The 25881-nt window shown below is 45.4% G+C and overlaps 2 protein-coding genes across 2 annotated transcripts in view; both read right to left on the reverse strand.

The window, feature by feature from the left end:
- Positions 1 to 11329: 11329 nt before the first annotated feature.
- LOC147684756 (myb-related transcription factor, partner of profilin-like) lies at positions 11330 to 12425 on the reverse strand. Its single transcript, XM_086939729.1, has 2 exons — positions 12062 to 12425; positions 11330 to 11769 (listed from the first exon to the last, which is right to left on the reverse strand). Exons 1-2 carry the CDS (start codon positions 12423 to 12425, stop codon positions 11330 to 11332), a joined length of 804 nt encoding a protein of 267 aa, XP_086795855.1.
- Positions 12426 to 13418: 993 nt separating this feature from the next.
- PSMG3 (proteasome assembly chaperone 3) overlaps positions 13419 to 25881 on the reverse strand; it is a 63694-nt gene continuing 51231 nt past the window's right edge. Inside the window, exons 3-4 of the mRNA XM_086940609.1 lie at positions 24039 to 24278; positions 13419 to 14591 (exon numbers count right to left, since the gene is read on the reverse strand). Coding sequence (XP_086796735.1) covers positions 14439 to 14591; positions 24039 to 24278 — 393 coding nt within the window. The 3' untranslated portion in view covers positions 13419 to 14438. The remainder of the gene's footprint in view (positions 14592 to 24038; positions 24279 to 25881) is intronic.

Here is a 25881-nt window from a genome sequence, read left to right on the forward strand (position 1 = left end):
CCATGAAGATGTGCGCCCCAGCCTTCCAGGGAGGCATCCGTGGTAAGGATGAGCTCCGGAGCGACGGTTAGGAAAGAAGTACCAGCAGCGATCTTTGACGGTTGAGCCCACCATAAGAGAGCGGACCTCATCTGAGCGGTCACCAGGACCAGATCGTTGAAAGAGCGGGTGACCTGACGCCACTGCTTGTCCAATTCCTCCTGAATTGGGTGACTCTTGGGCCTGCAATTTGGGATCAGGGAGATGCAGGAGGACGCCATCCCAAGAAAGGATTTCAATACACGAACTGAAATGGACCCTTTTGAACGGATGAGAGCCACCAGGCGTAAAATCCGCAGCTGACGCTCGCAAGACACGAATGCCTTCGCCAGCGAAGTATTCAGAGTGGCGCCTAGCAAAGTCCTGCAGGGAGATGGATCGACCTGAGAGTTCTCGGTGTTGATGGACAGACCAAGAGAGCGGAATAGAGTCAGGCAGAATTGAGTGTCCAGATACGCCTGGTGACGAGATTGCGACTTGATGAGACAGTCGTCCAGGTAGGGAAAGATTTGAACACCCTTCAAACGTAGATATGCCACCACTGGAGCCAGGACGTTTGTGAAGACGCGAGGGGCGGAGCAAAGGCCGAAAGACAGAACCTTGAATTGAAAGTCTCTGCGCCCCACCCGAAAGCGTAAGTACTTCCGGTGTCTTGGAAGTATCGGCACATGGAAATAAGCGTCCTGGAGATCGATGGTGGTCATGAAATCGTCCTTCGAGAGAAGGCGGAGAATTTCCACGAGCGTGAGCATGTGGAAGGATTGGCACTTCAGGTACTTGTTTAAGGCTCGTAAGTTGAGGATCGGACGCCATTCGCCGGACTTCTTGAGGATGAGGAAAAAACGGGAATAGAATCCCATCCCCTTCTGAACCTTGGGAACCACTTTGATGGCACCTTTCTGAATCATGAGTCGAATCTGTTGGAACGGCTCCCTGAGGTGTGCCGGAGGCGGACCAGATGGAGGAGTGTTTGGAGGGAAGTTGACAAACTCCAAAGCATGGCCCTTTGATACAATGTCCAGCACCCAACGGTCTGAGGTGATTGAAGACCAATTGGAAAAGAAGAGGGAGATTCGACCTCCAACTTTGAGCAGGGAAGGCAAGTCATTGCTTCTTAGAAGCGGAGCCTCTGTAGGAAGATTTTCCTCTGTAGGATTTTGAAGACTGCTGTCGATAGGACTGCTGCGACTGGGAGGAATACCTCTGATTTCCTTGGCCGTAGGAGCGGTACTGGTTGGATCCGCCGCTAAAAGAAGGAGGTGCCGCGTCCGCGTGCACCACGAAAAGGCTGTTTGCGAAACTGCACAGTGCCCAGGGCACGAGCTGTCTCGGTGTCCGTTTTTATGGTCTGAAGTGCGTCGTCCACATGCTGGCCAAAGAGCGATTCGCATGTCGAGGATCTGTGCCTGAACCTCCTGGCAAAAAGAGGTGGAACGAAGCCAGCCCTGACGACGCAAAACAGCCGCCCCCGCAAGCTGATGGAAACCAGTGCATGCAATGTCCACAGAGCAGTCGATGATCTCAGATGATGCTCTCCCTCCCTCCTGAAGAATCTTGAGAGCCTCTGCTCTGGAGGGCTCAGGAATGAGGTTGATAAAACAAGACATATCCGACCACATTTGGCAGTCATAGCGCCCCAGAATGGCCAGAGAACTTGCAGCCCTCACAGTGGTAGAAGCCATAGTGGAGAATTTTTGTCCAATGGCATCAAGACGACGTCCCTCACAGTCAGAAGGAACAGTAATAGGAGAAGACTGATTCCTGGAACGACGTTGCGCAGCCTGGGTAATCACAGAATCAGGTTTAGGTTGCGCTACCATGCAGGCTGGAGAACCCTGGGGTGCCCTATATTTCTTCTCCAAACGAGGAAGAAGCGCCGGGATAGAATTTGGTGTCTGCATCAGTTTGACGCTCTCATTCCAGATGAAGTCAATTATAGGCACTGCCCGGACCTGTTTAAATGGTTGACTCTTGAAGTCATAAAGAAAACAGTCCTCATCTTTCAGAACCATAGAGAGCTTGAAGCGCAGCGCCGCTCGTTCCATAAGTTGGTGAAAACCCGCTATATCCACAGGAGGGGAATCTCCTGGACCCGAAGGTGGCGGCGATGGCGTCTGGATTTGATAATCGAACCAATCAGCCATGTTCCCATCCTCATCATCACCTTCGCCGTCTTCTCGATCTGGCGAACATCATCATCATCCTCATAAACGGTTGCATGAACCTCAATAGAGGTTGTAGGTGGTGCAGAAGACGCAGACGGCTCCGGCATTGCAGTAGAGGGAGGAGCCACTGTAGTTGCAGGCACTGTAGGATGAGGAGACCCCTGGTGAGAAGGTGGAAATCGCCTATTCTAATCCTCCAGCATATATTGGAGATTAGAAATGAGGGAGAGCGGTATTTGCGCTGTGGGAACCTGAGCAGAAGGTTCCTCCTCATGGTAGTAAGGATCTTCCTGATAGTCCTCATAGTCCTGACATTTAATAACCAGTTCCGAAGGGCTTCGAGCTGCCCAGAATCTATCATCTACCTCCTCGTCAGAATCAGAGTCATGCTCCGAAGCAGTGGCAAAAAGAGGTGATGGAGGCTGAGAGTGACATGGAATGGGAAGCTGATCCAAAGGTACATGCCGACGGTGGTGCAGAGGGTCAACAGCAGGAGTCCCGAAACTTGATGAAGAAAATGGCACCAGAGGCAGTGATGCGAAAGAAGACTACGACGATAACACCGTCGACGGGACAACCACCGTCGACGAAGCCGCCGATGAAGCAGACAATGGCAAATCCACAGCCGTCGACGAAGCAGTCGTCGATGGAGCCGACGAACCAGTCGTCAACGGAGTAGTCGTCAAGGGGGCAACCGCCGACGAAGAGGCTCTCTTCACAGAAGGCGTCGACGAAGATTTTGATGTTGACGAGACTCCCTTCTTCGACGTCGATGAGGAGATTGGAATCGTCGACGAGACAGACTTGAAGCTTACACACACAATCGTCGACACTGACGTCGTCGACGCAGCCGCCGATGACCTGCTGGCATAAGTCATCGTCACTGTCGTCGTCAGAGAGGTAGAGACGCCCCTCCCTGTCCTTAAGGGTCTTGGTGGAGAAAGTCCTGCAAATTTTACATTTGCCTACCTCATGCTCGGGATAGAGGCAATAAATACACTTCTTGTAAGGGTCCTCAGAGAAGAGCCGCAACTTCCCACAAGAAGCACAAGGACGAAACAAAGACTTCTTACTTGAAGACATCTCAGAAAAACTGAAGAAATCCACAAGGAAGTTGAAAACTGAGCAGAGCTCAGGAAGACTCCCTTCACGCGACATGCGGTAGAAAATCTAAGGGCCTGAGCCTCTGAGGAGAAGGTTCTAGAGGGGTGCTTGCGCCTGATTGGCTGTAGTTTGGACTAACATAATGACTTGGATATGTTATGAAAGTGCTTTTTTCTTCTAATGTATTCCTATGTGTTACTGCTATCTTTGGTACTTATAACTATTTATGGTTTTAGAATGTATGTAATTATGTTTCTACTAGCAGCCCGTCCCAACGTTGTCCGGGTATGAATTGCTGCCGGCCAGTAGTATATTGTTTTGTAGGATTTTATTTTGATAGCATTTCTTATCTGTGACAGGCCTGTGAAACGCTCCGATTCACAGTGCACTGCTGATGCACTTAAGAGTGCGCGTTCAGTAATGTGTGAACTCGAGTTTCCCTACTTTATTTTTCCATGCAATATTATATAGCGCAAACTCGACAACATAGCATGTGCACAATTTACATTACAGAAGAACACATTCATTTGTGGTAGGCACGGGGAGACAAAGAGGTTTGCCTGGAATCACAGGATGTGGAGCTGATGCCGAGATTCGAACGTAGCTCCCCAGCTCTAAAGTCGCAATTCTAGAACTTGTGGCAGGAGGTGTGTCTAAAAGTGTATGTTGGTGCTGGCCATCAATGAGAGACATGTGCATTTTTCAAATGGGTGGTGAAAAAATATGAGTATGTCGCTGGAGATGTGGGCCGTCGTGCCACCAATGTACTTACCGGGGGAGGGTAAACACCCATTATTCCGCAACTTTCTTTCCGCATACCATCACTCCGCATACTTTCATTACGAAAGTACCATGACTCCGCAATGCCATTATAACGCATAGCATTACATTTTATATGCTTTTACCACATATACATTTACAACGAAATTCGTTGTAAATGCATGAATGGTAAAAGCATTTTCTTTTTAAATGTTTGGATAAAGGTAAGTATGGGTATAGGGGTATATGTTTTGGGGTACTGAGGTATATGTTTTTGGGTGTTTGGGTATTTTAAGGGTTCAGATATAGTTTTGGTTTATGGGGTACAGGGGTAGTTTTAGGGTTTAGGGATAGGTATGGGTTTTGGGGTACAGGGGTATTTTTAGGGTTCAGGGCTAGGTTTGGGTTTTGGAGTATAGGGGTATTTTTAGGGCTCAGGGGTAGGTTTGGGTTTTGGGGTACAGGGGTATTTTAAGGGTTCAGGGCTAGGTTTGGGTTTTGAGGTACAGGGGTATTTTTAGGGTTCAGGGCTAGGTTTGGGTTTTGGGGTACAGGGGTATTTTAGGGTTCAGGGGTAGGTTTGGGTTTTGGGGTACAGGGTTATTTTTAGGGTTCAGGGCTAGGTTTGGGGGTACAGGGGTATTTTTAGGGTTCAGGGATAGGTTTAGGTTTTGGGGTACAGGGGTATTTTAAGGGTTCAGGGCTAGGTTTGGGTTTTGGGGTACAGTGGTATTTTTAGGGTTCAGGGCTAGGTTTGGGTTTTGGGGTACAGGGGTATTTTTAGGGTTCAGGGGTAGGTTTGGAGGTACAGGGGTATTTATAGGGTTCAGGGCTAGGTGTGGGTTTTGGGGTACAGGGGTATTTTTAGGGTTTAGGGATAGGTTTGGGTTTTGGGGTACAGGGTATATTTATAGGGTTAAGATGGGTTAGTGTTTAAGGGTGTTGGGGTATTTTAAGGAGTAAGGGTGGGTTATGATTATGGGGTGCCGGGGTATTTAAAGGGAGCAGAGTGGGATTAGCACACAATATGAGACATGGCATGAAGGGCGGAACGTACCACACGCCCCCAGCACAACGCAGACACCCCCACAAGGGACTACTTTGCTGGCATGGTTCTTTTACCTTTTAAATGTATATGGTGGGCGTCTGCATAGCCTATGTCCTTCTGCTGCAACTTCCCTTTCCAACGCTGTATTGGGTGTTGCGATTGGTGCTGTGGTTCCTGAGATTACCCGCCTCAAAGGTTTGGACTCTCTCTTTATTATATTAGTATGGACATACATATATTGTTGTTTTTTTTTGCTAATTTATTTACCGTGGGGCTCCCACTTCGATGACGGGGAATATTCAAGCATGTGAATCTATGAAAGACACCCCAATACTGGAGAAATACAAACCTCTTTACCTCTTCTATACCGCAACCTACCCTTCTCTATCCAAATAAATGAATAACATATCCACCACTCAAATTACTTCATACTTCACTATACTAATTTTCAATACTAATCCTTTATGGGTTCCGGAGTAGTGTCCTACTCACTAGAAAAGCGCTTCAACACCCATCAGGGGTAACAGGTGCTAAATGAATGCAAACCTTTTTTCCCTTTTATACTTCCGCTATCCTTCTCACTCCAAATAACTGACTAATATCCACCACTCAAATTACCTTCATATTTCACCATACTAATTCAGCACTAATCCTTTATGGGCTTCCAGAGTAGAGTGCTTCAACACCCCATCAGGGGTAACAAGCGCTATATAAATACAAACCTTTTTTCCCTCTTCTATCCTTCCGAATCCAAATAACTGATTAACCTATCCACCACTTAAAATGTGCTTGCATGTTCCACTATACTAATTCAACACTAATCCTTTATGGGTGCCGGTGTAGCGGAATATTCGCCAAAAAATGCTTCGACGCCTCGTCAGGGTTAGTAAGTGCTATATAAATGCAATTACAATACAATAATAATTGCAGCTTAAAAAGAGATTCACCTTTTGGTAGCCTCGGATGTTCTATGTATGCTGTTATGACTGTTAATCTTCCTATTGGTTAGGTGTGACATACGTCTGCTTCAATTCAGATTCACACTGGTTTAAAATCCTGTCTTTTTTCTCCCCCAATGTTCTCCTGTTTCTCCTTGACTTTGGGGGGTTTTCTGGAGTCATGGTGGTTTTTTAGAGTCTGAAAAGACACCAGGGCTTCATTTGGAGTTCTAGCACTGATTGACTCAAGGGCTATTTTGACACTTTCGAGGCTGGCTTTGAACTAGATGCTCTTTGAGCACCGATGGTTTTTGACCTGTACAAGGCTGGCCATGAACTAGATGCTCTTAGAGCATCAATGATTCTTTTCACTACCACTCACTTGCATACCTAAAGGTTTGATTATGAACCTTTCCTGCACGTGGTGAAGACCCTTGGGAAGTTGCTTGGTGCCATGCAGCTGATGCTCCTTTTGTAGCTGGTCCTCCTTTAGTGCTCACCCTTCATGTCTTGGTTTCCTCTTCCGAGGAGCAGTCCGTGTATGTAGTTTGAGGCAGAGCCTCGGTACCCCTGCCGTTTTGAAGAAGTTCTTCAATGTACTCTATGTCGGGATGTCAAATATTGTACATTGGACTGGCCTCGATCCTCCTCCTCTGGGTCAAATGTCCCTTTACAGCTATGTTAGTCGCTTGGCTCAGCACTGATTTCAGTCACCTCATTCCTTGGGCATCTTCACTTGTATTCTTCAAGTCCATGGTGGCGTAGTGAGCCCACCTATAATCCTGAAGTACTGTGTTTTTGCACTCACACTGCTGACACGCCAATTTGATTCGTCATCTTGAGAAAGGCATAATGTGATCCAATGGCAATCAGACAGAGGCAACTTAATATTGCATTTGGGTCAGAATTGAGTGTTTTGATAACCCTTCCCTGGTTGGAGTAATTCTAATATGAAATAACTTTCAGAAGACCCCTGAAGTGGCATCAAAACTGCTCTGGCAATATCTAATCTCTGAATAAAGTTCCCAAGTATTCTCGATATCCAGTTAGCATTGAACCACTCTTATAGAGTTGTGACAACGCTTCCACACAGACCACCAGATTTGAGCTCTGACCCGGCTGGTGGGAAAAAAACATGAATGGAGTCCACTTCTGTGTTCCTGTGCAGACATGCACAGAGTATGCCTTTGTTAATATATTCATAGAAAACAATTTGTATTTGTCAGTGAGATCATACCAGCTCCTGAAATATAGCTAGTGCAGGTCCTCTCAAAAAGATTTGCCAGACTGGACCTAAATGGTTTGAAATCCTGGACCTTCAGCAAAAGTGCAAACTATACAAGAAGATCCGCGATCATGAAAAAATCCTAGAATTAACTGTTGTAAATATTTTATCTGCACGATGTTGACCTTACTGAAACGGCCTAAATCTTATAGCAGCTACCACGAGTCCAGCACAGAGCAAGCTTGATTACAATTCAGGAAAGCAGAGAGCTGCGAAGGAAGCACACGTGTCACGAGATCCCCCTGCTTGAACATAAAGTAAATCACAACACAAACAATTTGATTTACTGCGATTAAGTGTCTAGGAGTTTTCGTTCACAATAGAAAAGTTTGATCAATTTAATGCAGTCCTGGTAAGTTAAGTCAAGGTTACAGCATTGAAAAGTGTGTAACTTTCTTTGGAGAAAAAAATAACTTTACCTCGTAGTCCGATGATGCACACAACCGGCGAAGCAATGTGTTTGACACCCACTGTATTGAAACATCATGATGGTGGGTGGTGAAAGTGCTACCACAAGATAATTTAGCGGTAGCAGGACATTTACACTGGTGTGGGATAAGTGTGTACCAACTTTGAATCAACATTTACAATGAAAAATACAAAGTGTTGTTTTTGCATAGACCACTGTGTGTTATTTTGCACTTACACTGGTGTGGGATAAGTGTGTACCAACTTTGAATCAACATTTACACTGAATAATACAAAGTGTTGTTTTTGCATAGACCACGGTGTGTTATTTTGCACTTACACTGGTGTGGGATAAGTGTGTACCAACTTTGAATCAACATTTACACTGAATAATACAAAGTGTTGTTTTTGCATAGACCACTGTGTGTTATGTTGCATCTACACTGGTGTGGGATAAGTGTGTACCAACTTTGAATCAACATTTACACTGAATAATACAAAGTGTTGTTTTTGCATTGAGCACTGTGTTATTTTGCACCAGTTTCACTTTGAATGTCACAGGAAAAAAATGCCTATCACAGGTGCAAAACTGATCGGCAGCAGTGCAAGTAATGTGAATTGGCTCCAGGTCCGATTTCTGCAGAGGGTAAATTAACATATCAACGTGTGATCTGGTATTATTGCACCGACGAGCAAGATCTCCTTTTAAAGTTACTTTTCTGTTCGGACCCAGGAGTGTATGTCAATAAGTTGTAAATGTCTAAGTCTCACCTCCCTTATCTTCTCTTGCAACACTAAGCATTTCCTGTAGGTAGAAGGGTTTGCAACTCAATAAAATATTACAAATAAATTAATTTTGAAGCTAGGTATAAAACTCTCGCATTTATGAAATATGCCATTAAATGTGATTTGAAAACAGCAGCAATGTGTTTGGCTCCAAACCTCAGACTACACAGGCGGGTTCTTCTGTACACTTCCCCGAAGGCCTATTTGTTGACTCCCACAAGGACATGTTTTACATACCAGCTGTATTTGTATAAAACACTCAAACCGGGATATACAAAGCACGTGTAAACTTACCTTGAGAGGCAGGAATACTTTTTAGCATAATTACAGATCACAGCCTCATTTAACAGACACCTTTTTTTTAACATGAACTGTGTATATCCGTACTTATTTAAGAACATACCTCCCATCTCTATCATTAAGCCTGTTTATATAATTTCAATTCACATATTAGTAACTTATTCATGTAGTAGACTACCAGAAGTAAATCTACTTTATGAATAATACAATTATTAGTGGCGAGAAGGATAGATGTGTTTGAAAACAACGTGGTGTAAAACGGGATTTGTACGGATGATCGTTTCAACCAAAAAACGTATGCCTTTGATGAAACGGAAAGATAGCTGCCCTTGTGACCCCGTGCAATGTGAAACACTGTCAGCCAGTCCAGCTTTTTAGCCTCCATCTCTGCATGGTGAAGTATCTAAGGGCCATATGTATCAAGCCAATTTTCATTCGCAAGCGCTGCGAAATCGCAAAATACAGAGTTTGCTAATGAAAATCCGCTATTTCAAATGTATGAAGCAAAATGAGAATTCGCAAAAAATGTGATCCCTTATTTTGCAAGCATCAAAAATCTGTAAATTTCCTAGCGATTTCTCATTTTGCGATTTCTTCGTGTGCGAAATTCGCAAACGTGAAATCGCAAATCAAGAAATCGCAATCCAATGTATGAAAAATCGCAAATTGCGATTTCCGAAAATTCGCAATTTACAGAATCGCAATTACCACCAAGTAGGAGCAGGTGGTAACCAGGTGCAAACTATTTAAGGAGTTAAGGAGTCCCAGAATGCAACAGACTTTTTTCCACAATGGCTGGCCTGTTCGTGATAGCCAGGAGGATGCGACTCAGAGCTGCTGCACAAAGGAGGAGACGCCACGAGAGGATATTCCGTGCGTGCATTACAATCTTCCAGTGCACTGAGGAGGACATCCAGACACACTACAGACTGGATGAAGACAGTATCCATGATTTAATTGAGCAACTCAAACCCTTCCTATAACACCCCACACGCAGGACACATTCCATCCCCACTCACATCCAGGTCCTGTGCTCCCTGCACCTCTTGGCATCAGGTAGGTTTCAGGGGGTTATAGCCTTAGCAGGAGGGGTGTCACAAAGTGCACTATCGTGCTTTTCCCACGCGTTCCTTGATGCCATGGTACAGAGGATGCAACACCACATTTACTTCCCAAGCACCCCACAGGCACTAGACCAGACCAAACAGGACTGTTCTCAAATTGCGCTATTTCCCCATGTCATCGGATGTATAGATGGGACACATGTTGCAATATCCCCCCTCCCAGAAGGAGTACGTGTTCAGGAACCGCAAATGCTACCATTCACTGAACATACAGGTGGTGTGTGATGCCAAACACATCATCATGGACAATGTTGCCAAATACCCTGGCAGCACGCACAACTCTTACATCTTCCGCCACAGTGGTATACACCGTAGACTCACAAGTGGGGAGTTTTGGTGAGGGATATCTACTAGCTAAATGCCTGTGAACAGAGGCCACACTTGTTAAGGATACCATGTGCAGGACAGTGTTTAACCATATCCATCCTACCCCACAAGTGACAGTGCATATGCTGTACGGGATTTCATACTGACACCCTACCTGAATCCTGCCAACGCTGGGGAGCGGCGATACAACAGAGCACACATAGCAACCAAAGGCTCCATTGAACGCACATTTGGGATACTGAAGAGCAGATTCAAATGCCTCCACAAGAGCGGAAGGGCACTGCAATACAGCCCCCAGACCTGTTGCAAGATAGTGGTAGCATGTGCCATGCTGCACAACATCGTCACCAGGAAAGGCACACCAGTGGAGGTCAGTGAATCGGATTCCTCAGATGTGGAGGCTGGTGCAGCAGCAGGACGCCAGAGGCGACATGAGATTACACGCAACTATTTCTAGGTAAGAAAGTATGACACAATGCCAGATCTCATGTGTGCGACTGTGTTTAATTCCTTAACCGCAGGATCAATTTTGTCACACAGCCTGAATGCCAACCTATCACACTCCATATTTCCTGTACATGTTAAAGTCACAGTGCAAGTCTGTAAACAGGAGGTAGTGTACAAGTCAAGTGGCTAGCTGCCCCCTTCCAGTGGTCACAAACTTTGCACCTCACATGCGGCGCTGGCCAGATGAAGCCCCTGTTGGTGGTTGCACAGTGTCCGCCTCATTAGGCATGGTAAGCCGACTATTTTGGCCACTACGGCGCCTCTCCATGATGGGTGGGGGGGTCGTGCTGCTCTGCCCTGACAGTGCATTCTCTTCAGTGGGAGTTAGGACTCCTGGCCCAGTTGTACGCATTGCCCGCAGCTCGTCTACAGCAGCTGTAACCTGCACCAGTGCCCTAGCTACGTCCTGGCTACTGTGTGCCACCTCGCGCTGCATGTGTATGCTGCGCGGACATTGGTGGCAGAGGCCAGGCGGGTCATGGCCCGGGTGTAGAGGTCCATGCGCTGCAATTATCGGCACCTTGCGGCACGGTCTGCTCTTAGTTCTTCAGAGTGCCTGCAGGGCACCCGTCATGCCCCTGAAGCCTGCCCTCACTTCTCTGTAAAGATTTTATGTTTTTTGCTTGCAGGCGCTGCACCTGCAACGTATGCATCTCCAGGCCGGCAAAGACTGTTCCCTCCCCCGGATCTGCACCACTGCTGGGTGTGCAAGGCCTGTGCCTGGTTGTGCTTTGTGGGAGTTGGTCAACATGTGCACAGATTTGTTGCTGTGGCTGTGTTGGCTCTGGGTGCACATTGACGTCGCTGTCCTCGGCCTCGCCCTCCAATGGGGGTAGTGGTCTGACTACATGTCTCCTGCGTTGCTTCGGAGGGATGACGGGGCTGTCCTCCCCATCTGTGTTCTCCTCATGCCCTGCGTCTCCAAAGTTTGGACTTTCGGCCAGTGTCCCACTGCCTGTAGGCTGTATTCCAGATGATGCTGTGGACGTAAATGCACACATTCATTAACTGTTATGACTTGCACTTGGCAATTAATACATTTCACTGTTTGGGGTTACATGTGTCATGCACTTACCTTTCTTGACGTGCACATGCAATTGGGGACTGGCTGCGTGACAAGGCACCACTTCACTGTTCATGTTACTACATCTCCCATAATGCATTGCTGTGTGTGCCTGTGTACCTGCTCTGGACTACAAATTTACTCCTGCCGCAAGGTCGCTGCTGGGGTTGTTTGGGGTGTGTCAGGGGTGGAATGGGATGTTTCTTACCTGGTCCTGGTACTTGTTGCTCGGAGCGGTCGAGATCAGCCACGCCCATGACACTTTCTGGTTTCAGGGTCCCCTCCACCAGTTCCTCCAGAGGTGTAGAGTCGTACCATCGCTTTCTCAGTTCATCGACACTCCTGTGTGCCACCCCCACTGCATTGACTCTCTGCTGGATTTCAGCCCAAATGCGCCTCTTGCGAGTCTCCGGCAGCCTCAATGATTTTTTTCCAAATAGTAGCTCATGGCTGAGCACCATTTCCTGAATTAATACCTCCAACTCGGACTCTGAGAATTTCTGCTTTCTCGTCCTTGCACCTTCACTCTGCTGCTGAGTTTTCTGGCTGGCCAGGTCTCCAGTTTCAGCCATTCTGTAGAAAACTGCACAGTTCCCTCTCCACCACTCCTTCTCTCTGACTTTGACTCAGCAACTCGGGTGCAGCATGGGTAGTCACACTTCCTGGTTGTGATGTCATCAAGCTGCACCTGAGTTTCTGGAATTTGCAAAATTACAATTTTTTCCGTTATGAAATCGCAAAATTGCGATTTCTTATGGTTAAGGAATCACTATTGGGAATCTCGCAATAAATAGCGATTTTTACCGAATCGCTATTTAATTTGCGATTCTGAGTTTGCGATTCGCTATATATCGCTAATTCAGAATCGCAAATGGGTACCTTCATACATATGGCGCTAAGTCTATTGTAATGTTAACCTGAAAGCAGTAGTCAAGGCAACTTGATATTGACTAAAAGGAACAGGAACAGAACAAGGTGTAATTATTACAAGGAGCCGTTTGGTACTATGTCAACTAAAAAAACAACTTATTGTAATATGTTCAATGTTGGGCATGTTTAAGTTAATATTTTTGATAGTAGTCCTAAGCTGTAAGCTGACAATGAATATTGAAAAACGGCATTACAATGATGAAATGTTTTTGGTAAAATTGCTTTAGTCCCCCCCCCCCCATTCTTTTTGTTGTTTTCTTGACAAATTCAAACATAATGATAGCCTTGCTATACCCGGCAATGCTTATCATGGTTTCTTTTTAATCATGGTTTCCCAATCACCCTATGTATTGGCCGTATTTAGACATTTCTTTTCTGCATAATGCATGTTATCTCTAGGAGGGGGTTCACTCCACTCAATCTATTACATTGCACCATGTGGATCCTGAATACGATCCCTTGCCCCTTCATCCATGCCGTATAAGTCCCGGCAGAGTCCCCGATCCTTCCAGAATGTCCAGGGACACCCTCTTCCTTCATACACCACCCATTCGACCACCATACACGGATGCCTCGTAGCACCTTGGAATTTACACACAATTTTAACCTAAAAGCTTTATGTAATACGAAGAAACTGGAAAGCCAATATTTTATTCTTTGAATCCCAAACTCAAAGAATGATTTTTGTAAGTGTTATATAAAAATAGTTGATAAAGTTGTCAGTTAATCAGGTTAAATGAGAGTCAAATATTTTGCTGCAGCTCGTCAATTCTTTTCCGAAGGCTGAGTGTCTCAGTGACCTCCCTAATCTGTTGTGGAGACATTCTAAAGAAGGGAAGGTGCTAGGCAGGACGTAAACAAAAGCTAATAAAAAGAGCAACTAAACGTCAGCAGACCAAACTAGCATTGGCTACATAAACTATATAAAATAAAAAAACAGCCGAGCACACATGCAAACAATGCATTTTGCTAGTGAATCGAGTGGTTGCATTGCTTTCTCTGCGTCAGTTGTATCCCATTTTAGAACTGAGGCTTTTAAGATGGTTGCTGCCCCTACACACAGAGAAGCAGGCGCTTGCCCAGGATCACAGGCAAGTCCTTTTGGAATGGAGGGCTGGAGCTCAAGACTACAAAGTGCTTAATATACTTATGCACTTTAAAAGTATCCTTCAACGTGATGACATAGTGTGGATGGCCACACTACCTTCTGGATGAAGATTTTTGAGGCAAAAAAACTAGTGCTTTTTTTAAATTCCCAATCTCCTTTTTCACAGCAGCTAAATGACCGCCACAAGGGGGTGTACCAAAATGGAATTGTTCACATTTACCCTTCAGGACTCGAACCATACTTGAATGGCCACAGACATCAGAAATCTAAAGAGGAGTTCATTATGATAACACAGCATGCCATCCCTACCTACAGTGGTAAACAAAAACAATATAGCAAAGATATGTCAAATTGTAAATTCAGTGCAAAAACTGTCAGTAATCCAGAGATGAGACTTCTGCAGCCCCAGTGCAGTGCCCAGGGCTGCCACCAGGTGGCACGCTAGCCTCCCACTGCACTTGCTGATGGCAATTTAGGACTAGGCAGTCTTCTCAAAGCATGAATCCGCTGGTCCAGTTCTGAAGCTCTAGGTGCTCCAGGGAAGTCCTCACCAGACCCTGCACCGCTCTATGACCGCCTTCACGGCCATCACCACGTCCGCGCTCTGCTCCTTCAAGGATAAGGCTAGTAAAACGGGTTTATTCCCAGACTCTTGCGAAACAAACGTCACCAGATTCTTGGCGCAGACGTGTGTGAGAGGCTATCAAAACAAAACACAATAAGGCTGAATTAGAAACAACAGGGTAACAATATACATCACAATTCTGTATTGTTTGCATACATTTTAAGATCAAAAGAAGTATTTTATCACTCCGGCCCGCAGTATGTAATGCTAGCAGAGAGGAACATCACTGTGCACTTTTTATATTGTCACTGTCAGGGCACAAGTCCTAAGAAAAGAAGCAGGGGGACTAACCAGATTAGGCAGTGTGCAAGTGAAATCATGATGCGTGCCATCACAGAGCATTATGTCACATCACAGGAAGGGACCTCACTAGAAGTGACATCACAAGAAATGACATAAGATATTAAGATCTCATATTTTAATATGAGGTCCCAAACCTGACGCAAAATCTGGGCCTCAACTAAAACCCTGCCACAAAGAAACTGACAACAAACAGAAGCATGGTGGTAGATCTGTTAATTTTAATTGGTTGCAAAGTATAAATTTCTAAATATTTGATTGAGTTAAGGCATCTGCTGTGAAGGTGCCCAGTAAATCTCCGGGAACAGTAATAATGGTGCGAAAACTCTGGTAGCTAATGCACTTGCTAGAGAGATCTGTGTTTTGTGAAGTCCCAGATTTGAATCGTAGTAGAGAAGGTAAATGTGTCTTCTGCAAAGCACATCATCTACCAAGCAGATGACAGATTTTTACTTGATGGATCTAGTAAAACGGGTTGCTGCTTTTAACACAGATCCTTTTGTTACCTGCAGTTCATAAATTGTAATCCTTTTAAAAGACCTCAGTGAGGTATGAAGGACATGTGATTCCTACACCTTGTAAATCTCACTCTCATTTAACTCATCTTGTACATTGATTTACTCATGTACATACATGATTTATTGTCAATGTATAATGTGTATGTTACGTAGAGATCTCCGACCTCCTGCATTGGGTTGCATACCACTATAAAAGAAATAGAATACTGACACAGACCAACACATCTGACATTCTTACAGTGCTTGCATCTATTATATACAGCCACTGAAATGAATATAGGCAAAAGCCACAAAGCATGCCTCTCTTAAGTACTTGTGAAGAGATAACAAGCTGTGTGTCTTGGTACCCCCTCAGTTGCATTTTCTTTTAAGCGCGAGGTTCAAGGCCGCCTCCAGTCAGGATATGCAAACAAAAGGAGGCCTGATGGCCCCTTAACTTCGGCCTTTATCCTTGTCCCAGCTGGAGGTGAAAAAAAAAGCTTCCCTCGCTGCCTGTACGTTGCTGATGGGAATCGGAAGTAGAAACGTACAGGCGCTACTGAACGTGTCCGCTGTCTGAAAATTACACCGGGACATTTTGAGCATATTTATGTGGGGCCCGACTTCTTTGCAGGGGGGGGGGGGATGGCGACCACCCTGTGAAAAGAGTAGGTAGGTGCTGTGCACCTGCATGTACCCCTGAATTGTGCCCTCACTGTCCAAATAACCACGCAGTGGCTGCCAATATTTAAAAGATGTTAGCAAGCTGAAAGGACCAGGATGTATAACCAGAATTCCCAGCTTTGGAAAACGAGGGAAGCAAACAGCGCAGGCTGCAGGCACCACTCATCCAAGGCGTGGCGCTATCCTCAAGCTTGTCTGCTGAGGTTCGACACAAGGCTGCTGCGATGCTTAGAAGTTTTGTAAAACTTCACTGAGCAAAAAAGAAGTGTAGCGAAAAAGCACACCTCCCACCGTGGTTAAAACGCCTACTTTCATTCAACAAGGTTCATAAAAACGCATTCAAGGCCTTTCACTCGTCTCTCTCTTCGTCGCCATTCTGTCTCCTTTTCTCTCCCTTCTCTCTCTTCCTCGCCCATATATATCTCTCTCTCTTCCTCGCCCCGCTCTCTCTCTTCCTCGCCCTTCTCTATCCCTTCCATGCCCTTCTCTCTCCCTTCCACGCCATTCTCTCTCCCTTCCACGCCATTCTCTCTCCCTTCCACTCCCTACCTCGCCCTTCTCACTCTCCCTTCGCCCTTCTCACTCTCCCCTCGCCCTTCTCTCTCTCTCTTCCTTGCCCTTCTCTCTCTCTCTTCCTTGCCCTTCTCTCTCTCGCTCTTCCTTGCCCTTCTCGCTCTCTCACCCTTCTCTCGTTCTTCCTTGCCCTTCCCTCTCTTCCACGCCCTTCTCTCTCTCTTCCACGCCATTCTCTCTCCCTTCCACTCCCTACCTCGCCCTTCTCTAACTCTCCCCTCGCCCTTCTCACTCTCCCTTCGCCCTTCTCACTCTCCCCTCGCCCTTCTCTCTCTCTCTTCCTTGCCCTTCTCTCTCTCTCCCTTGCCCTTCTCGCTCTCTCGCCCTTCTCGCTCTCTCGCCCTTCTCTCGCTCTTCCTTGCCCTTCCCTCTCTCTCTTCCTCGCCCTGCTCTCTCTCTCTTCCTTGCCCTTTTCTCTCCCTTGTCTCTCTCTTCCTCACCCTTCTCTCCCTCTCTCTTCCTCGCCCTTCTATCTCTCGCCCTTCCTGGTGCAGGGTTGTGCGTAATCACACATGGCCCTTCTTTGTCTCTGTATCTGTTCTTCACTAGTGAAAATAGCTTTTGTGTCTTTGCTACTGTAGGGAGATGGCGACATTCATTTTGTGTGTCCTGCTTTCAAAATACCATGCACCCGTCCTTTTGGGCTACAAGGCCCATGGTACAAGGGGTGACTTCAGATTTCAAAGGGAGGTCTTGGTCTGTCAAAAAGGTTATTTTACCAGGTTGCTCTGCAGGTTTTAGGTCTTTGTCTGTCAAAATGGTTTATTTGAACTGGTTGCTCTGCAGGTTTTAAGCAGTCAGGTTACAATGGGAAGCCTGGAACCATGTTTTGCAGGTCCACTCGTTGGATCGCACAATAGGTGCTGCAGTCCACAGGTAACATTTAACTTCAAGGCCATAGGTGCATTTTCTAGATGATATAGGTAGGTAAGTAAAATGTGCCAATTAGGAATAAGCCAAGTTAACCATGTTTAAAGGGGGAGTACATGCACTACTCCTGCTTAGTTGGAGTAAAGTGTATAGAATTAAAAAACCAGCAACATACTTTCTAGAAAAAGGCATAAAAATCTGGGGTGACCATGCAGAAAAGGTTGATTTCCTACATCGTCTCACTTTTTCAGAAATGGAAGGCTGGGTTATAAGTTTTGAACCTGTGAAGCCACTGATTGTTTGAGTATCTCTGCGGCAAGTGCATCAGCCCAGTATAGTACCTTATCTCATCAGTTTATGTTCCAGGGAGTAACAGTAGCATTATAATCAGGGCATTGGAATTATGCAACAGGATAAGAACAATTATTCAGCAGGGTTGACTAATTTATGCAGCACAATGCTGGCTTGTAATACTTTATTATTTTGTCATTTTTTGCACGTTAATACTGTCTGGAAAAAAAGCAAAATCTCAGTAGTACCCTGTTAGATCTGGGGGTCTCTAGTTGGCAGAGGTAAGTACCTTAGACCAAGTAGGGACCCTTGCTTCTAGTCAGGGTGGAGGAATACACACAGTAGATAACCTCCGCTCTCCCTCTAAGTAGCTTGGCGCGAGCAGGCAGGCTTATCCCCACGGCAATGTGTATAATAATTGCACTTAATACCACAGTAATCCCCAATCCACCACAAACTGAGACCACACAGGTAAGTATATATAAAATTATAATTTTATCTAGTTTCAGCAAGGTAAATAAAGCAGTTGCATGATAATCACTTCATTAAAAGAATGTTGCACTTAATTCTTAATGGTTGCATGTATGTAGGAAGTCTCTTAATAAAAAGGTAGTCTCAAGTCTCTTCTAAATCGATATTAAAAATAATACGATTTCTTTATCTTCCTTTAGCTCTGAAAACGAGCGAACCAAACTATGCCAATGCATTATTATCAGCCCGCAAGCAATGGGCCTCAAGCGCTGCAAATGCGCCTCACCGGAATGCTGGGACTCCTTTGCGGGCCGCTTCGAACAGCCTTGTATTCCCGATGACTTTAGGCGCACCGCGCCGATCGAAGCACACTCGTCTCAGCCCCGGCCAGTCTCAGGAGCTCTCCGCCCACTCTCGGTTCCTTGGGGAGCGGCGGGGAGCTAGCTCGGCGCTCCGAGCGGAGACAGGCAGGCCGGGGGCTGGGACACTTCGCGAACTCCCACGGCGAGGTCGGGTCACTTCAGAGATTCCCTCGGCGAGGTCGGGTCAGCCTTCCCCGGTCCCGGCGGTGATCACTCGTCAGAGCAGAGGTCCCGATGACGGGGACCAATCCCGTCGCGGCGTTCAGGGCGAGCCTCTGGACACACCTGGGACTCAGCCAATGGCAGTGCGGCTCCCGGGACAGGCTTTCGATGACGCTCCCTCCGCCAGCCAACCACAGCACGGCACAAGCTATGACGCTGCGGCACACGGGCCAATCCCGTTGCGGCATCGGTGAGGGGGCTCGGCTCCTTCAGCCAATGGGAGCGCGGCGGCTCCGATCTTCGCCGCTGCAGCTCCTAAACACCGAGGCAATTTGCAGAGGGTGTTTCTGGCCCCGGGCCGCGACGGTGATTTGGCGGCAAGAGATTTTCGGGGCCGTAGGTCACGGGAAGACCGCCTTCTCAGTTTTACAACGGGACTAGAGCAGGATTCACGAGGGGAGGCACCACAGACCTCCGACCCTCACGATAAATGTGCCGAGGAGCACACCGATCTCCCTCCACGGCCACAGTTGCAAGCCACGCTCTCAGCAGCAGTCAGAGCCAGTTTTTTCTGTAGTTTTGGCAAAGCTTTTAGGAACCTTTAACCCTGGGTTCCAAACAGGAGGCCAGCTCTTCTCAGGCCCTTGGAGATTCAGTAAAGACACAGCACACAGCAAAGTCTTGGCAGTTTCAAGCAGGCAAGGTCACAGCACACAGCAAAGTCCCTTTCTTCTCTTCTCCTTCAGTTGGATAGCAGGATAGGTCAGCCCTTAAAGCACACAGCAAGGCAATCTTCCATCAGCTCCTTCAGCAGTCCTTCTTCTGGCAGAGGTTCCTCTTGATTGTAGACTCTGAAAATCTGTAGTCAGGGGTCCTTCTCTTATACCCCAAAAAGTCTTTGAAGTCCTTTGAAGTCTTTGTGCAAGTGGGCCCTGAGCCCGGTCTAAACCAGTTCTGGGGTTGCTGGGGCACTGCGGTGTTTCTGGTTTCCTTCTGCCTGTCAGTATCAGGGTCAGAGGTGACGGTTGGCCAGCAGGAGGGGGAGCCAGCAGGGTGGGCAGGCAGGCACAGCCCTGCACTATCAGATGCGACTGATTGATTGATTTCCTCCCACTTCCCTGGCAGCAGATGCCGCCTTTGATCCACGGGCTGGCTTCAGATAACCCCTTGGAGGCTTGGCAGCCCCTGTCATCCTCAACCCAGACAGTCAATCCACAACCAGTCCCAGGCACACAGAAAGGTTAGACAAGAGAACAGCCACTTTCTAAAAGTACTATTCTCAAACACAGAATTCAAAAACCACCTTTCCTAAAAGATGTGTTATTAAATTCTGAGTTCAGGGATATCACTCACTCATGTCCCATCTTGTTCCTATGGGAAGATGGGCTGGGATCCAAGGGGTCCAGCTTCCCCCATGTTACTCTATGGAGCAAGATAGCCTTGCAGCAGTGAGCACACAAAATGGCTGCTGCTCACTACCAGAGCATGTTACCTGCACTAGTACATGCTCTACCTTATCCATACACTGCACCCTGAGCAGGGGGGGTACCTTGAGCCTTCCATAGGGGTGACTGATGTGCACAGACAGGGAAGGGTTAGGCCCAGCCAGTGGGGACACTGGCCAGGCGGACATGGCAGTCCACTGACTGCACACAGGCTCTGAGCTGGCAGGCCTGAGACACCATTTTAGGGCTACTTATGTGGGTGGCGCAATCTGCGCTGCAGGCCCACTAGTAACATCTGTCATCACCAGCCCTGGCACACACAGTGCACTTTACTAGGGACTTCATGGTGATACAAATATGCCAATCAGGTATACCCAAACAATATGACAATTTACAGAGGGAGCACTTACACTCTGGCACTGATCAGCAGTGGCAGAGTGTCCAAAGCATCTAAACCAGCAAAAACGAAATTCAGCACAGCATCCAAAATACATGAGTCAGAGGCAAAAAGATGGGGGAATAACCACGCCAAGGGTGTCAGGTCTAACATACCCTTTCAAAATCCAAATGCAGCATAACTAGCTGAAAAAGTGACCAGTGAAACTTTGCGAAGGTGCTTCCACTGCACAGCAAAAGGTCATTGCGTTTTTCGTAACTTTTGATCTGTTTAAGATGAGTTTTTGTTAAAAATCAGCAAATTTATGTGGCAGATGTGACAACTCCATAACTAAGCATACAATTCTGGTCAGAATTGTATAATTTCAGTGGCTTGGACTGTAATCCATTTCTTTCTATTCATATGACAAAAATAGAGAATTTGATGGGAGAGAATAAATGTGCAGTCATGGGTGCCTCAAAGTGGGGTGTCTGTTTTAAGTGCTTATAATTATATTAGCGAGCTCCGCATTCTGTGAGCAAATGCGTAGGCGAGGCCTAAAAATTTGTCATTTGCATATTACACATTAACCCTCTATGATACTTTGATTCAAAACCGGGTTAGGCAAAACACAGATCACACCAGCAAGTGTGTCAACCTACACAGTTATCTTACCATTATTATTCCCTGAGAATTACTGAGCACACTAAGATCTCTGCAACAGGTGCCTTAACCCCATAAGATATTTTAAAATGCATAACTTTGCAACCACTTAAGCAGAACGGAGTTACTGCTACATTTCTCTCAGATGCTAATTTCTTTGGGGCAGTAATTAAAAAACATAAATGTAGAAGTAAAAGCCCAGATTTTGTATAGGGATTGCGTCACTGTTTTGGCACAACCCTAACGCAAAATCTTATAAGTCAAATCTTGTAAAATGCTCTAATGTACTTGCATTAGAACTGCTAAAAATACGTCTGAGGTGCTAAGGTCTGAGGTCACTTCTTGGGATCTCACTTCCTGTACTGCCACATGCGATGCCGTGCCATGATATCACTTGCATACTGCCTAACTTGGTTAGTCACCCACCCCCACTTCTTTATTTAGGACTTGTGCCCTACCAACAGCCTTTGAGGTATAACACTTGGGTGATCATGGATTGATTCATATCTGCAGCTGTAGTGACCCACACTCAACATGCGACAATCGGGTGTTGACCAAATGGGTCAGCGTGGTAAACACTTACTGCTGATCTCTGCTATGATTCGCATGTCACAAGTTAGAATTCCTGCAAAGTCAGCTCATTCTTTTACCTTTCAGCGGCTGTTGAATTAAACTGAGTAACAGTAATGCCTGTTATAAGTAGTGCTTAGAAACAGCAAAAGGTTTGCCATGCAAATATACAAATACAAAACAAATTATTATTACTGAATGGCTCTTCTGCAAAGCGGGCACTGCATTGCCTCCATTTCAAACTAAAAACCTTCCAATTCCCTTGTTGCGGCTTCCAGTCGGTTTCTAAGCCACATCTACAATCTTAGATGTTTAGCAGGATCACACAGGCACTAGCTCTCAAAAATGGGATTTAACTGATGGAATAGTTGTAGCCTCAAATCTTTCTTGTATAGCTACACCTTTAGCATGAAGAACATCCAAAAAGCAACTATTTAAATATCACTGCCGACACCGAGAGCAGTTATACGCTGAACCAAAACAGAGGACGACATGGTCTTCCTGTAGCCAAGGGAGCCATGTCAATATGTTCCAAGATGGCTGCCTGCATCTCTGTCTCACAACCATCAGCTGTTGGGCAATACTGAGGTATGATAAATATTGAGCTGGTATTCCTTAAAGCCCTCAAGAGCTGGTGAAGAGTACGCTTATTGATATAGATTTTATGTATAGTCCCCTGTCTACTACAAGATGCTCCTACTGGCAATGAAACAGCTTCAGTTAGATTGCCATCACTCCACTTCCCCATCACTTCCTCTCCTTCTACAACGGACACTTCAAGGTGCTTCCTTCAGAGTGAAAGAGCAATCTATGGACCTGAATGAAAGTCATGGTTGTGTATTGCTTTAACGGCCATTATGTCAATGCCCCTTTTCAAGTTTAGGATGAACTATACAGTTACGAATGAAATACAGGACAGCTATTCATGCCCTAGAACACCCATGTGGACTTCTGCCTGCAAGTCAGCTGTACAGCTGAGATCCTCAGCCAAACGAGAAAACGTAAGTCAACGTCTGAGCAGCAAGTCAACGTCTGAGCAGCAAGTCAACGTCTGAGCAGCAAGTCAACATTTGAACGTTATTTAGAAACCAACTGCAAAGCATAACACAATGTCTGCCGTAGGAGAGAAGTTCCCCTGGGGATACTCATACTTTTAATGTTGTGTACTTAGGATTCATTGCACCAAGGGGAGTCTACCAGCTACTTTATTGAGCAATCCATTGGCAAATACGGCTGTTGACTTTCTCATAACTTTTCCTAACAGGTAACATGGAATATCCATATCACCTCTGTGGCTGGAGGACACATATGTTAAGTAAATACCTCACGGTCCTCTGGAAGGAAGAACTTTCGGACCAATAACAGGTATGTATTTAATAAATTAATACATTTAGTGCAGTCGTCGGTGTTGAGTGACTAAAACAGTTTTTGTTCCCAGTGCTTAACGCCACCAGAATGTGAAAGTGAGCTGGGGAAAAAGTACTACAGGAGACCCAAAAAGGAGGTAACATGATCAACATTCTTTGATAGTGAAATAAAGGGTCCATAAGCACTGCATCTTGTAATATCCAACAGTTGAGTGTGCTAAAGAGCTCGACATAAAACAAAATATATAGATAGATAGATAGATAGATAGATAGATAGATAGACAGATAGATAGAGAGAGATGCAAAACTTAAAGTGGTCAATTATGGAACTTATGAATGAGAAGAAAAGTTGAATGTTCTTGGAACTCTTAGATTCCGTTCACAGGAATGGATTTGTAGTTCGGACCACAAAACGCTTACTGCTGCAAAGAGTCTCTCAAGATTCCTGAATTTTTTTTTGCAGCAAGCTTAGTCAAGAGGTAGGAAAAGGATTGTTCCAAGGTCAGTGGCAGTTGACAAGGTTTGAAAAACTTTAAAGTCGCAATACAGTTTGTATTCAAAACATTCTCAGTTATCTTGCTCAATCTATATTCACACTTAACTTTCGTTTTGTAGAAGTTTGGAATATTAAGTGAAAATACACATCTCCACAACAGTATTTATTCCTGCAGATCTGTGGACTAGCCACATCAGGAAAGTATAAAAGTGCATGAGTAGACATGAAAAACCTACAAAAGAAAAATCCATACTGTGGGTAAATCTCACCCTAAATGTTCAGGTAACCAGAGACTATACTTCAAACTTGACAGACTTCAGTTTATGCCTTTGATTCAGAAGATAATTCTGGAAGCAGAAGTAATTCGTTTTACTTTTCATCTATCAAATACTTACTTCATCCTTCCCAAGAAGCACTTTTGTGCTTAGCGAGGGCCTTCCTATATCATTGGCTAAGACACTGGGGGTCACAGATACGAGGGTCCCCATCTTCCCAAACTGTGTCGCCACCACCAGGATACGGTCTTCAAAGGCTGTGCAGACCACCTCCGTTCGAATGCCGCCGATCTCTTCCTCTGCTTGCTTCGACTTTATAATTTGATTGGCAGCCATGCCAGATACTTTTCCTTGTGCAATCTTTAAAAACAATATGCAAACAGAACAGTAACCAATTTTTATTTCTAAAACTCTCTAATTAAAGTTACAAAAAGGCCAAGTACACAAAAGGTGAACACTTGCTTTTACTGACCAAACTGGATGGTCATATTGTAGCACTTCAAGATGTCCGTGGATCAACTATGGCAGCAACCAAAGTATGAGGGATACTAAACTAGCGTGAGCAGGAAGAAATTTAACTAAAAGCAAAAAAAATTGTGGTACTGCAGTATAAACCGTTGGTGTGCTCTAGTCCAGAGTCCTTCTCCTAGAGACACTATTTACAGCATTTTATTCATGTCTCCAGGCTACAACTTTTGAAGTAACATGGTCAATAAAAAATTTTTAAAAATCAAGAGGGTTCTTAAATAGGAATAATTTCCTTTACACCTTTCTATAGCAGACTGGATCACCTAAACACATACACCGTGAAAGGAATAAATGGCGTCATAGTATAGCATTTGAAATGCAACAACAATATACATGTTGCTAGGGAGCCAAAAATCACGGGGCTGGATCAAAAGATCACGAGGTGTGTTCTATTTGAATCAATTCTTTAAGGCAAGATTGGTGCACCGCTGAAATCGCGACTAGGCAGAACGGTGGGCAAAAAAGTAGAAAACTGAGATTGCATGCAGCATGCACAGAGGATTTCTACTTTGGAGCAAATGAGGAAACACCACTTAAAAACACAGTAGGAACATTTATGTATGGGGCCGTGGTTGCATTAATGGCCACATCTTCGGCTCTGGTCAATTTGTAGGATATCTTTATTAAACGAGGCCAGAGAAACAAAAACAAAGATATGTCAGTATGATTTAAAAAAAGGGACCATTAACAAGTTAGAGAGAGACAGCTTTCCTGAATTGGTCTAGTGTCTGTAGATTGGGTCCTGTTATTTACTGGAAGCATTTATTTAAATATTTAGTCAAAATGAAAGCAGCAGCACCTATGTTCCACTGCATGTCCACCATAGAGGATCCAAGCAAAAGGAAAGACATAATACAGTAAAACTTACCTACAAAAATCCTGGGCATCTAGAATGTTATTCAATAAGTACAAATCCTCTGGGAGAGGGTTTTCAATTTCTTTCTAAATGGATGTGGCGATAGAAAAGGTCAACCAGTAGCAGCTGAACAAAGGGGGCAGCGAGTGCAGTGCTGCGAGAGAGAGAGGAGGTGGGATTGGTGCTCTGGGGCACTTTGTTGTATCTGCATATATGTTTGGATCAGGAAGAACAGTACGGGCCTCGAGTAGCATATACTGGCTAGGAGATGAGAGAGAACAACTAGGAAAAACAGTAGTCCACTGGATATAAAACATTGAAATGTAACATCAGAATATTGGTAGCCTTCAGGAACTCCGCATATCCAGCTCTGCAAAAATCAAAGCAATAAAGTTTGAAGCGCTTTGAAGCATTTATGGGGTTCCAGCATAGACCCAGTCCTTCAGGTCATGAAGGCAAACTTAATGATCAGCAATGACCTATGGGAGTGAGATCATGCTGGGGAGGGGGAGATTCAAGGCTTCTGAAGGTCCTGGTGGTTAAAATATATAAATCTATGTTTCACTTTCCCAAGACAGC

Source organism: Lissotriton vulgaris, chromosome 10, assembly GCF_964263255.1.
Source record: "Lissotriton vulgaris chromosome 10, aLisVul1.2, whole genome shotgun sequence".
NCBI lineage: Eukaryota > Metazoa > Chordata > Amphibia > Caudata > Salamandridae > Lissotriton > Lissotriton vulgaris.